Genomic DNA, 14,641 nt, shown 5'->3' on the forward strand with positions numbered 1-14,641 from the left:
CTTACTGTAACAATGATGACAGTACAGAGGGAAACAGAAGGGTTAATCATGCTTAGCTGAGAGGAAGTGGGGGAGAAAAGATGATGGTGTGAGGAGAGTGTCAACTTCATAGGATTTCCTGAACATCTTTTGCAGGGTTGCCATTTCTACTGTCTGTCCCTTTTGTAGGAGGAGGACTTTTTAATTGATTTGATCATCTAAAAGGACAGAATACTGTTAGGTTTTTGTGTGTATAGAGAGATTTAGCCAGCAAGCTTCTTACATGAATTACCCCCATTGAAATCTCACCACACTCAATTCAGGTGGGTTGGCCTCAGTTTTTCAAATGAGGAAAGTGAAACTTGTATAACTGAATAAATTTTACTCCAGTTCACACATAACAAATGGCAGGGCTAAGATTCAAACGCAAGCAATTTGCCTCTGCCATCCATGTTCTGAACTAGTCTGTGATACTGCTTTTCTGTTTGTGACTTGGGAGCACAATATATCGCTACCCGTGGTGTTGTACTTGAGTGAAATATCCATTTGTCCTTTGCCTCTGAGGCCTCCAGAGTGTTTAAGCCTCCAAGTTTTTCAGAGACAGTGCACCTTGAAAAAGGAAGAGGCAGGACTGTGAATCATGACCTCTCTGGCCAGAAGAGCTCAAGGCCTTTGAGGTAAAATGTTTACAGTAGCTAATTGGTAACATAGTTCTCTGTTGGGAAGATACGAGGAAGAATCAATCCCAACATCCTGCCCAGAAACCCCAACGCTAGAGTCAGGACCCTGGTACATTCCCAACAACCCTCTTTTAATTAAAGTCCCTGGAGGCTGACCCTAGTCTGCAAATCTGTCTTGGCACTGATATGTGTGGTGGTCAATCATGTCAAGTGGTGTTTTTTTCCCCCTTGTGTCATCCATCAGTACAAGCCACCAGCCATTGATTATTTTCAGAAATAAACACACTTTGTTATCCTTATCCTGAGGAGCCAGGAGGGGCGAAGCGAGGGAGTGAAAAGGGAGGGTTTCTATCCTCCTTGAGGATGAGCTGCAGTAAAAAGCCAACAGGGAGTTTTTGCATGTTCCAGTCGGAATACCAGCATGAAAACTGGCTGCTTCAATAAGTAAGCAAAATAACTCAACAGAATTTAGCATCACTACCTGCTAAACTTTTCCTGGCAGTTTTGAAATTTTGCATAAGTAGTTCTACCTAGTACATTCGTAATGTTTTCATGTTATTTTATAGCAAACACATGACCAAGTCATCACATACTTCCTATCTTACTGAATTTACTCCCTTCACTCTCTTAGTTCTGTAAAATGAAAAAGACCTGTTGACAGGAACCCATCTTCCTACTATTATATAATTTCATTGAAAAAAAAAGGATAGGAAACATAGATACGTGCATAAATTTCAGGATCTGATTTGTTTTAGGCCTTAAATGTGGAAGCATAGGTAGATGTGTGTGTGCATGCGTGTGTAAAATTTGCTTTCTCAGAGAGGCGTTTGTAAGAAGAGTTAGATGGTCAGGAGTCAAAGGACTCATTTTTACTTGAGCAAGATGCTATTAAAATTGTTTTTTGGGGGGTGCCTGTGTGGGTCAGTCAGTTAAGCCTCCAACTCTTGATTTCTGCTCAGGTCATGATCTCATTCATGGTTTGGGAGTTTGGGCCCTGCTTTGGGCTCTGTGCCAACAGCATGGAGCCTACTTTGAAGGATTCTTTCTCCTCCTCTGACTGCCCCTCCCTTGCTCGCTCACTCAAAAAAACTTTTTTTTTTTTTTAAATTGTTTTTTTTTTCTTATCTTTTTTGGTCTAAATTTGGTTCTTCTTAATTTTCAGGGCTACGAGGGTTCTCTTATAAAGCTCACATCTAAGCAGGTAAGAATTTCAAACTTGCATATAAATGATCCAATTCTATAATAAATTTGAATTGACTTTCTTCAGGAATGTTACTGGGGCTGAGCATTCTCTTTTTTTAATTCTCATTAGGATTTGAGTTTTGTTGTTGACTTAAAATTAAGGGTGAGATTGGTTAGGAATTAGCACAGGAAAATGATTCATAATTCCATTGTCTCCAGCTAGGATGTCTGAGGCTGTCCCTGAGGAAAGCAAACGTAATGCCTCCAGCATGGTTATATTGGGATTGGTCTGTATATTCAAAACAAATTATCCAAACCCACTTTTATTCCCAATTCTTCCTTTTAAAAAAAAAAAAAAAACATATAACAGACAAAATTTCGCAGTGTATAAATATCTGTTGATGAGGACTCATGCTGTCTTTCTTGTGTTTCAAACTGCTAAAATCAGGCATAGTCCCCAAGTCTAGAGTGGAGCACAAAAGGTGCAGAATGGAGGGTGGCAATCCATGACCCTGATAGCTTCTAGAAGCTTCTTGAAGATTTTTAACTATATGCTTCCCCCGCCCCCAAAATGCTGAATACCTTAGCATGCTCACCTCTCAGAGTCACTTTTCATCTCTCAATAAGATATTCTCTGATTCATTGTAAGTAAGCTGTGTTGCAAGCATCTTTCTGGACTAGAAGTCCAAAGGGATTATCACTCCTCTCTATTCAGTTGGAACAATTTGGTTTACCCAGCTAGTTAAACTTTTTTAAGGTATCCCTTGGGATTTGCCGTGGAAATGCATTTTGTAAATTTGATCATGCAGTGAGAGTACAGGGCTTTTATCATTGTGTCATTGTATTCCTTGCACTTACAGTGTACCAAAAGGTGATTCGGTTCTCTTTCCATTTTAAAAGATGAAGAAACTGAGGTACAGTGAATTTGATTTAGGAAAGTAGAGCCTCTTGACCCAAGTTTTCCTCTATTCTCTTGTTCACTGCTGCTCACCTTCCAACCCCTTCTAGATTTTTTTTTTTTTTTTTTTATGATTCTCTAAATCCCCAGCTGTGCCCTTGAAGAACCACTCTCACAATCCCTTTTGATTCATGTTAGAAATTTGGCTAAGCCACTGCGTCATGATTCTTTTGAACTGGCTTTCTTATTTCTTCTACCCATTGCCTGTGGTCATTTCTTTATCTTAGCTCTTCAGTTTGACATCACCTTTGACCCAGAAAAATATATATCACCTGATTTGTTTTTTCTTCATATTTTTTTCTTTCCTCAGCCCGTAGGTTTTGTCAGTTTTGACAGTCGCTCAGAAGCAGAAGCTGCAAAGAATGCTTTGAATGTAAGTAGTGATGATGTAATCATTGGTGTTTCCTTGTGAGGTGGGGGGAGGTAATACAACCTCTTTGGACAGGAAATCACATGGATGGAATATGACTGCTCAATCTGATAGGGAGGGATTCATCAATTAGCTGTCTAAAGAGATTTTTCCTGGGGTGCCTGGGTGGCTTAGTCGGTTGAGCATTGGACTTCAGCTCAGGTCATGATCTCACAGTTCATGGGTTTGAGCCCCACGTCAGGCTCTGTGCTGACAGATCGGAGCCTGGAGACTGCTTTGGATTCTGTGTCTCCTTCTCTGCCCCTCCCTTGCTCACGCTCTGTCTCTCTCTCCTCTCTCAAAAGTAAACATCAAAAAATTAAAAAAAAAAAAAAAGATTTTTCCTTGAATTGTGGTCACATGTGCAAACTATTAAACAATGCCCTGCTCTTCTCCAGCTTTTACTGTAATGTTCAAAATACCTGACAATGCCTTATTTTAATTCGGCCCAATCAGTCCCCATGGTCATGTGCAGTTTAGTTTGGCCATTGTTATATTCTCAAAGGCTAAGGCTAACCCAAGAGTAGATCAAAATCTTGGCTTTCCTCATCTCATGAGACTTACATTTTAGGTATGTGGCTTTTTTTTTTTTTTCTTTTCATTTTAAGGTTATAGTCTTTATTATCCTGGTTTTCCCCAAAGACATTGTGCTATAATAAATGGCTGTCAGCTGTAACTGAGTAGAGATACCTGTGTTTGGTTTGTAGGCTTCTTGTCTACATATGTTTTGAGACTTGCCAGCTTTATTTTAGCAAATATTTTCCCCCTTTAGTATGCCAGGAAACAAAACGACTTAAGAGGAACCAAGCTGAGAGAAGGTGAAAGGAAGCAGCATTTGAGTTCCAGATGCTGAGGGCTGATCCTGAGGTTAAGAGTTGTAGTGAGAATTCTGGATCCATTCTGCTTCAGGCAGTTGGCCTAACTGGCTGTGAATAAGATTGATGAAAGTGGCCAAAAGGATTTAGGGTACTTCTTAAAAGGCAAGTGGCCCCTAGACTGTTGCAGTCTGAGTGTGATGGTATAGACCTTTGTGTTGCTATGGAACCTGCAGGTGCCCCTCCCAGCTGCTCCTTTGAGCACTTGGGTGCTAAGGCGGACCATACCGAGGAAGGCTGGAGGGGAGACCTGGTGTCCTGGAGACGCAGAGGGCCTCCAGGGGGTCTGTTTAGTCATCATAATGGTGTCATTGTGACATGATCTTGAAAGGTTTTTAACCTTTGGAAAAAATGTACACACTCTCAGATGAAATGGTTTGCTTGTTGTTCTGGAACATCTTTGGAATCCAGGAGCTCTCAGGAGCTCAGGATTTTCCTGGATTTGGATAAAGTAACCTTCTGGTGAGAAAAACTGGTTCCACACCCTGTTTGTCTTCCACAGAACAAAATGTAAACCAGTTATTTATTGCATACCAGTGGTACACACTAAAATGTAAAAATTGTTTTGATTTTACCATTACATAGATATAGCCAGAATTTTCTCAATATTAACAAATTTTAAGCATATCAAAACTGATTCTGTTTAGATGGTGGTGTTCTTTCATTCTTGCCACCATGTTCTTTGTTGTTGTTCCTATAAAGGAAGTTAACAGCAGTTGAAGCTTGTTTACAGAATGGGTTTTCCATGGCTTTACTGTCTGAAGAACACTAGGCTTTTATATAAAGTGGACTTCTCTCATCTGACAAAGTTATCTCACGGTAACTTGGGAAACACTCCAAGTGAAACAGTTCAACTTCTATTCTATTCTATGGACCTAAGGGTAACTCTTAATATTTACCTGTGGATTATTGAACCTGAGCTTGCTTCTGCTCAGAGGCTGACTTAGGAGTGCAGGGCATTTATTGAGCTCTTGGTTGATTTCTTTCTTGACATTTTAATTTTTATATATAAAGCATGAGAGGTCTTTGTACCTTAGAAACCATCCTGTTGTTACAGTTCTGGGAATGGAGACCTGGAAAGGATGGATGGCTCAGTCAGGAAGCATATTAAAACTACAACTAGAAGTAAGCCTTTTGCATCTTAATCCTGTCTCCTTTGTACAACATCTTGATGCTTGCTTCGTCCATGGAATGTTGCTGTGTTTTTCCTGGTGGCGGTGACAGACTATTTAATGCATATTGTCTGGGACAAATGGTCATGATAAAGTTTGGTGTTATGTGACAATGGAGCAGGATTTCTTTACAGAGGAAATGGGCCCGTTCAGGACAATGTACTTAATCATTGAAGCTGACACATTCTGTCTATGATCCCACATATTCTGTTTTCAGGGTCATCTTTTCTAATAGGTGAATTTAAAACATACGGTACTCCTAGCTATTAGAAAATTTTCTCCTCTCATGTCATTTGTCCAGGCTTCTCTCACAAGCTTTTCCTCACATTCCTTTGGGGAAAAGTTCCACGTTGTAATGTTTTGTCTTATTCTACAATTGAAAAACTAAAGCCTCAGTCCAGTAATAAGTCTCTCCATATAGAATAGTTCACAGTGTTATGGACCACTTCTCCACACTTCTCTTGTTGTCTTTCTCAGTCATGGTTACTGTCTGGTTATTAGTATTAATAATCAGTCTTTTCCCAAATGACTGATTTTTAAATGTGCTTTCTTCCATTTTTGGATTAAGTCATTTTGATAATTTTACGGAAAAACATGTTCACATTGAATTAAGTGGTAACATTGAACTTTTATCAGGAGGTTATTCAAATCTTCTAAAGTAAATACAGTGTATTTTGTTTTTATAGCAAAAACTCCCAACTTAAGCTAAAAATAACCCAAACCCAGACTTCCCTTCAGGTTATCTATGGTTCCATTAATCCACATGATTAGAAACCCCATCCATTCTTTAACCTGACAGCAAAATATCTGACCTATCCTTCACCCTTTATACACGTTTGTAATTTCCATACTGGCAGTTTACTGTTTTTCATGCTGATGGAAGGGGTTGCTGATAAACCAAAGTGTCTAGTAATCTTTAGGATTTGTTTATAATTTTGAAATGTAAATCAAATATGGTGAGTAATGTTGAGAGTTACCCTGGTTTAGTAAAAATTTGTGCAAGTTTTAAAAAGAAACTAGGAAATAGAGCAGGTATAAGGGTAAGGACCCTGAACACAGGTGAGAATAAGCCATCCTGGCTTCCTACCAACTGTGAAGACTCCAATATTGCCACTGTTGCCTCGCTGAAATCTTGTTTTAATAAATAAGAGTGATTTGTAGTTAACACTTCAGATCGACAGGCTTGTTGTGGTCCTTGCTTGTGTAAGTTTCCATAACAGGCATTGTCTTACTCTGGTGTTTGGGAATCACTCATCTAAAGTACAGTTGACCCTTGAACATCACAGGGATCAGGGGCTGACCACCCCTTCAGTAAAAAACAAAAACACATAAATAACTTTTGACTCCCTCAAAACTTAATATTCTACTGTTGATCAGAAGCTTTATTGATAATATAGTCAGTTAACACATATTGTATGTTATATGTATTGTATATTGTATTTTTACAATAAACTAGAGAAAAGAAATGTTAGGAAAATACATTTACAGTACTGTATTTATTAAAAAAAGATTTTTTTTTCCATGTAAGTAGGCCCACAGAGTTCAAACCCATGTTGTTCAAGGGTCAGCCGTACCTTGACAGGTTGTGTGTGAACCTCTGGAGTATATGTGCCATTTTGTTTGAAATACCTCTTCCCCTAATTTTATATAGTTGTTACTGGGCTAGGTTTTATTATAGACTCTATTGTAAATTATTATATCAGAATTAGAGAAGTCTGATGCAGTCAAACTGTACATCACTACAATTTGCCTTCACAACTAAACATTGCCTAGATAAACACGATAATTGGCATTCTCTCAATTATACTAGTTGATGTAAAATATCTCTAATTATCATTGTACCCCCCAAGTCTATTGGATTCTTAAGTTTATTGAGATATAACTCACATAACATACAATCCATTTAAAGTGTGCAGTTCAGCGAGGCACCTGGGTGGCTCAGTGGGTCAAGCATCTGATTTAGGCTCAGGCCATCATTTCGCAGTTCCTGAGTTGAAGCCCTGCATTGGGCTCTCTGCTGTCAGCTCAGAGCCTGTTTCGGATCCTCTGTCTCTCTGCCCTTCCCCTGTTTGCGCTCTTCCTCAAAAATAATTAACTATTAAAAACACGCTTAAAAATTGTGCAAGTCAATGAGTTTTGATGTCATTCTTAAAATTATACTTAAAATTTTGCCATCTTAGTGATTTTTTTAAGTGCACAATTCAGTGGCGTATAATTACATTCACCGTGTTGTGCAGCTATCACCGATGTCTCTTTGCAAAACTTTTTCATCATCCCAAACTGTGTAACTGTTAATCAGCACTTCCCAATTTTTCCTTCTAGCCACTGGTTAACCTCTAGTTTATTTTCGGTCTCTAGCCTTTTCTGGATATTTGTCCTTTTTGTGTTTGGCTTCTTTCACTTAGTGTAATGTTTTCAAAATTCATCCATGTTGTAGCCTATGTCAGAGCATCGTTCCTTTTTTGGCTGATATATTGTTATATGGGTCTACCATCTTTTATTTATCCATTCATCTGTCGATGTATGCTTAGGTTATTTCCACCCTTTTGCTCTTGTGAATAATGAACGCTTCAGTGAACATTGGTGTACAAGTATCTGTTTGAGTCTCTCTTTTCAGTTATATTAGCTATATACCTAGGAGTAAAATTGCTGACTCATATGGTAATTTTATCTTCCACTTTTTGAGGAACTTCCAAACCTTTCCATAGTAGCTGCACCATTTGAAATTCCCCCCAGTAACGTATATGGGATTCCAATTTCTCCATATCTTCCCCAATACTTGTTTTTTAAATTAGGATCATCCTAGTAGGTATGAAGTGGTGATTGGGTTATTGATAAATACTTTTTGACTGATTTCAATAGATTTGGGTTCTTTTGGAATCCTACCTGACAGAAAATGTTTCTTTTAACAGGGATTAGTAACATTTCTGTGACGTCAATTCTAATCAATAGAACTGTGTTACCATTAAATAGCTTAGTTTACCTGTTAATAAAAGAAGGGTAGGGAAAAAACCCAACCTTTTTACCTGTTAATAAAAGAAGGGTAGGAAAAAAACCCAACCTTTACATGATTCAACCTTAATAAGTTAAGACTTAGGATTTGTGCTCTTTTATGTACAGTATGCAAGACAAAAAGGAATGATATTTTCTCAAGGTCTAAAAAGAGTTTGGAATAGAAATTAAAAAGCAGTTTGGTTTTGAAGAGGAAAAGTGCAGTCATGCAGACTTACAGTGCAAAGAAGCCTTAATAAAGAGAAAATGAAGAGAAATTGAGGGTATGTAGTATTAAATTCTTAATGATTGAGGAAATTTATCAGTTCAGGAGCAGGTATGGTAAAAAGAATTTTTAGGAAAATCTTTAATTTCTAAGAAAGCATGTTGAAAAGGTACTTGATACTGTCACATGTTGAGAAAACAGCCCATCTAATCCAGGGAAACTTCTGCTTTTCCATCCACATAAATTCCCGGCATTGAAGTAAACACTATGGTTATTTATATCACAGTGATTCCAGCCTTGTACACAATTTAATTTTGTTGAATAGCTTTAGCTCTCCAACTATCGAATTACCAAACAGTATGGCATTAATGAATCCATTAGTTCTATACCAGACTCCTCCTCATACACAGGGATATTATTCACTTCCAAAAGTGTTAAAAGGAAATCGAGCCAAAACACTTGCAGATGTTCTAAATGTGAACCTCTACTAGGAGTATACTTTCTTAGTGAAAAGATGTGGCCATAAAGTGCTGGTACAGACTCTGAGTACTGAGGGACACCAGGGCAGTCAAGATAGGCACTGGTCACACAAAGATATTTTGGCTCTGGTTTGACAGAAGTCTGGACAACAGTCTCTGTTTCTGGTATCACAGGTTTTCCTGATAGGTTGTGCAAGTTAGGACTTTTGATCTTAATATTTGTACAGCTTGTGAGTTAGGTGAATTATTTCCACTAAACAAAAGTTTTCACAAACACAAGCATCCAGATGGTGTATTTCAGCTCCCCCTCACCAAGCACTATGTCAATATGTTTCTTATCAGTTTTAAAATTTTCTCCCTAAATTTCTCTTTGCCTATTGCTCAATATGGTTGAAGAGGCCCAATTAGTGTGATCCCAGCTGGGACTTTTGGATGGGAAATATGCAAGGCTGCCAGATGAGATCATGAGTCCGATCTAATGTTTATCTGTTAAATCTGTTTATAACTGCTTACTCTTGACTTGCAAAGTTCTAAGGCAGCCATTTGACGTCACTGGGTTCGGGACTATGTCTGTGCCGGTCAGTATAGAGTTGCTCTGATGCAGGGTTATTGGACTCTTGTCTTTTTTCTCAACCCCGTGCACTTTGGGACTTGACAAACACTCAATCCAGCTAGCCCCATCAAAAAAATTTGAGATAGGTTCTCCACAAAAGTTACATCACCAAAAGTGACTCATAACCCAAATACAATGTAAAAAAGTAAAAATAGTAAATGATTGTTTAATAAGTTATAGAATCTGTCAGATTATTTTTCTGTGCTTTTCTCAACGGTGGTCCTGCATTTTTGGGTTGTTATAAAACCTTAGGATGGTACAGCACATAATTTAAAAATTGTTCTGAAAAACAACTAATGAAGATGAATGCAAGGAATTTGTTAAATTTCTAATTAGAGTCTTTGCCTGAAGAAAAGTAGGTTATTTAAATCTATTAAGCATTCACATAAGAAACTGGACAATACAGTGCTACTAAAAGAAATCCTAAGAAATGTAGGGCCACCTGGGTGGCTCAGTCAGTTAAGCAGTCGACTTTGGCTCAGGTCATGATCTCACGTTCGTGGGTTCAAGCCCCACCTCCGGGCTCCGGGCTCACAGCTCGGAGCATGGAGCCTGCTTCAGATTCTGTGTCTCCCTTTCTCTCTGCCCCCTCCCCTGCTCTTTAAAAAATGTTTTGTTTTGTTTTTTTTGTTTTTTTTTTAATTTTTTTTTTCAACGTTTATTTATTTTTGAGACAGAGAGAGACAGAGCATGAACGGGGGAGGGGCAGAGAGAGAGGGAGACACAGAGTCGGAAACAGGCTCCAGGCTCTGAGTCATCAGCCCAGAGCCCGACGCGGGGCTCGAACTCCCGGACCGCGAGATCGTGACCTGGCTGAAGTCGGACGCTTAACCGACTGCGCCACCCAGGCGCCCCTAAAAAATGTTTTTTAAGAAATGCTAACATCATCCCCAAAGGAAACAAGCAGGAAGAGCCACTGATTCTCACACATAAACTGATTTATATTCCAATGATAAGTATGTGTGGAAATCTCAAGTTCATCAGCTATCACATGGCTATGTGAAACAGCCCTCAGACTTTGCATTGCAGCCTTTTTTTGAGGACCTAACTTGTTTAAACTTAAACTCCCTTTTAAATAGCTATTTCGTATTGACCTATCTCCATGGTTCTTCAGGTGATTCAGAAATGTTGAGAATCTATTTGCCTCTTTTGTAAATGTAAGTAGAAAATAAAGTTAGTGTTTATGGAACACGAAGTGCAAAGAATGAGTTATTTGCTAGGACTCTTGCTAAGAAGCTGGGCCAGTTTTAGAGTGAAAGCTCTCTAGGCCATTCACATTGCTGATTTTTCTGCAGTGCAGCACATTTCGGCCCCTGAAATCACTCTTTATTGTAAAATCACTTTTTATTTTTTAGTGAATGATCATACCATCCTAATGACTAGGGGTTACAGAGCTTCCACACTGGCTTAATGTTTCTGAAATTCTGCACAGATTTTAACTTTTGGCCCACAAAGTTTTTGTCTTACTGTATAACTGGAATGCTTCAGAACTTTTTAAAGACTTGGGGAGTAGGGATGGGACTTGACCCCCCCCCCCACCTTAAAGTGGAATAGAGTGTTTTGACAAGACATTTGTCAATGGCTATATTCTTATTTCCTCACAAGTACATACATTATGAGTTATTTTCTTTCTTTATAATTAGTGTAACCTTTTCATGCCATTTTAATGGGTATTTAATAATTATTACATAGGAACATTAAAAACTTTAAAATTACAGAACCATAATAGTCAAGGACTTTTATGTACATAAAAATAAAGGGGAGGAGAAATAGAGTAAATGCTTCTAGAATATGAAGATAGATAGCTAATATAACCTGCATTGTAAATATGGGATTAGAAGCAATAAGAAATAGTTCTAATGAACATGATTATACGGACTAATCTACAATCTTAATAATACGGTCTCAAAATGCTAATATTTATACAAAAATAAACCATGAAAGATACTTTTAGGACTAAAATTTCTAAAAATGTAGTAAATTTCAATAGAGAATTATTGAAAAATTAAGTGGTACCTAGAGTTACCTGGACATTGAATAGAAGGATCTAAGTTTTTGTTTTCTAGCCGTTGTGGGGCAAGTTAATTTTAAAGATTAATGTTTTAAAATTTAAAATTAAAAGATCTAAATAATTCCCCTAGAGAATGCAGTTGTGTAGAAAATTTCTAGTGTAAACTAGTAACCATTGGTTCTCTTGTATTTTGAATCATTTTTAATCCATTTTGTCCTTTATTTGCCTTACGTAAACCATCACTCAAAAGTAAATGGATGAATAAATACACAGGACTTAAAGAATAAATTTGGAAACATATTATGGGAAATGAAAATAAGTTTAAATGGAAAGGAATTCATGTTCTCAAGCAGGGTAGTTTATAATAAAGGAGCAAAAACAGGCAGAGTATAATATAAAGTGTTACTGTACTTTCAAAAGTATGAATAAAAATCAATTCACACAATACTACAGTATAATTTTTCATAGAATTTTAATATTCATATAGAAGGCCAGTGTAATTGTGCAAATGAACATTGAACAGAAGGCAGAAGAAACTGTTGAGGGTTACAGGTCCTGGCTACACCTCAATGAAAAAAAGCAAACAACAAGGTTATGAAAGAATCAGGCTGTTTACACATCTTAGAATGCTAAATAAATGAAAACACTAATGGAGGAAACCTTTTTAGGTTTAGAAAGGTCCTACCTAACTAGTAGGAAGATGTTGACTTTTCCAGCACTTCACCATGTCATCTTGGTTTATCTGTAGGGGTGTTCACCAAAATACTAAAAACCTGCTGTGTATTTGGTAGGGTAGTTCTGTGTATTTCTGCAGAACATTAAGTGTTACTGTGTTGGTACCTGTGAAAAGGTGCCTAAATCTCTAAATTGAGACTGAGAGAGGAGAACAGAAAGTTGCTTCTTGGTAACCAGTTATCATGTCTGAGAGACTTTCTAGTCAAAGGCAGTGTAATAAAAGTGTCAGTCAAGCTGACCTGGTTCAAATCCAGATTCTGCCACTTACTGATTCAAGACCCTCCTCTAGACCGCAGTTTTCCTCCCATTAATATTCTGTTGATAGTACTTATCTCAAAGGGCATAGGGATCAAAGTAAATGCGATAGATAATTTTAAAGCCACTCGCACTCAATAATAGTAAGAATTCTGGTAATTAATGGGGATGATGATCTTCACAAAGGACTGGTTTTTATTCCTTAAGCCCCCTTTGCTACAGTCTGATTTTAAAATAATGTCTGTAGAATCCCAAATTCCACTAGGTTCAGAGTAGTTCTGAAGACTTATTTGTATTATAATTAACAGTAAATTGATTATCAGTCCTTTCTTGGAGCTTTTTTGGGAAACAGAGTTGCAATATGGTCCTTAATATTCTCAAGCCTTCAAAATATTGCAAGCCCAACAAACGCCCCCCCTCCTTTTGTCCATTTCAGGTTCCAGTTGAATCTGTTTAAAACCAAAGACCCCACATCCATTCCATATAAATTCTTTATTTAGCAGCCAGTGAGATTCCTTGGTTAATTGTCAGACAAGCCTTTTGCAGAGAGGTTTAGCCTCAGCCTTGTTAGATCACCAGTAAATGGCCTGAGGTAGTGCATTAGAACAGTGGCAGAGCACTGATTTAAGTTGCTCAGAGGTGAGATCAGTTTTGACCTATTTTAGTTCTGTTCTCAGTGCAGCGCAGGAAGTACTTTGCAATGAACTTCTGAAGTTTGGACTTGTTTACATTCTTTCTTACTAACTTGTGCCTAAGCCCCAAACTCTTGGTTGGAAAGAGAGCTTGCAAGGTCTGTGCTAGATAGTTTTTTCAAAAACCAGTTTAAGGAGCAAATGCTCCTCTCTTTTCTTATTTCTATATTTTTACTGTATTCATCAGAGAACAGATTTTTTTCCCCACCCATGAATTGATTTATCTGTAGTGGTTTTTTTTTTTTTTTAACTTTTTTTTAATGTTTATTTTTGAGAGAGACAGAGTGGGGAGGGGCAGAGAGAGAGGGAGACACCGAATCTGAAGCAGGCTCCAGGCCCGACATGGGACTCGAACTCACGGACTGTGAGATCATGACCTGAGCCGAAGTTGGACGCTTCCCCAACTGAGCCACCCAGGTGCCTCTGTAGTGGTATTAATATGTGACTTTGAGAACCAAATAATTTATTAGTATAGATGGCACTCATTTTTGCCCCCAGTAAAGTTGATTTCCAAAAATACTTATTTTTAAATGTAATACAGCCTTCCTAAAGAATTGCCGTTATCCTGTTATGCAGCTTTAAAAATCAGTAACACCTATGTACACGTTTTCTACTTCCTATTGGTATTTAGTTTTAAGATGACCTAAACTTGGTTGTGCATAGGTTATGCATACATCATGTAGGAGATGCCCCTGGATCTTGTTGACGGGAGGAGTGTTCATTGATGAAAAACTGGAAAGTAGGAACAAGGCTATAAAAATATACTTGGAGGCCTGTTGTGGGCTGTTGTGTCTGATCTTTAAATGGAAGTCTTTCCAAAATGGTTTTGGAAAGTTGAGGCAATGGTCTTTTCAGTTGTAGAGTTTGTTTATATATCAGCACTTGTTTCTCCTCTCCTCCCTCCATCTCTTTTGTTTCTTCTGCATCAGCCACTAATAAAGGTTCAAAGTAAACTTTGCAGAATGATCCTTAAAGAAGATACAGAATGTTAAGCTGGCTCTTCAAATGATCCAACAAGCACTTCAGGTCAACCTAAAAGAAGAGTGTGTTAAATGTATTTTCTTAGTCTGCCTACCTTACAAGTAGGACTTATTCTTCATATGCTTTTGTATATAGGCGAAGAATACTTGGTTTTTAGAACTCTAAGATTCATTATATTGCACAGGGTTAATCATCTAAGAGTTCATAAGGTATTTTGATACAAACCCACACACATCTATTGTCTCATTTTGCCTGGCATGTGCCTAATATGTGTTAGAGAAGCAGGGTGGTCTCCTTCTTTTCAATGATTAGAAGATTAGTTTGTAATTAGTATGATTGCCTTTTCCTAAACTGACCTGGTTTAGGAATACAAACTATGGCTAAGAATAGGGTTATGATTTCT

General features: G+C 37.8%; 1 protein-coding gene across 7 annotated transcripts in view; it reads left to right on the forward strand.

Annotated features, from left to right (window-relative positions):
- The window catches only part of RBPMS (RNA binding protein, mRNA processing factor), a 178,173-nt gene that overhangs the window by 80,597 nt on the left and 82,935 nt on the right, over positions 1-14,641 (forward strand). For all 7 annotated transcript variants that reach the window (XM_030312286.1, XM_030312284.2, XM_030312279.2 and 4 more), the window contains 2 exons: positions 1,822-1,860; positions 3,110-3,172. In XM_030312286.1, coding sequence (XP_030168146.1) covers positions 1,822-1,860; positions 3,110-3,172 — 102 coding nt within the window. The remainder of the gene's footprint in view (positions 1-1,821; positions 1,861-3,109; positions 3,173-14,641) is intronic.

The sequence above is a fragment of the Lynx canadensis genome, chromosome B1 (genome assembly GCF_007474595.2).
Source record: "Lynx canadensis isolate LIC74 chromosome B1, mLynCan4.pri.v2, whole genome shotgun sequence".
NCBI lineage: Eukaryota > Metazoa > Chordata > Mammalia > Carnivora > Felidae > Lynx > Lynx canadensis.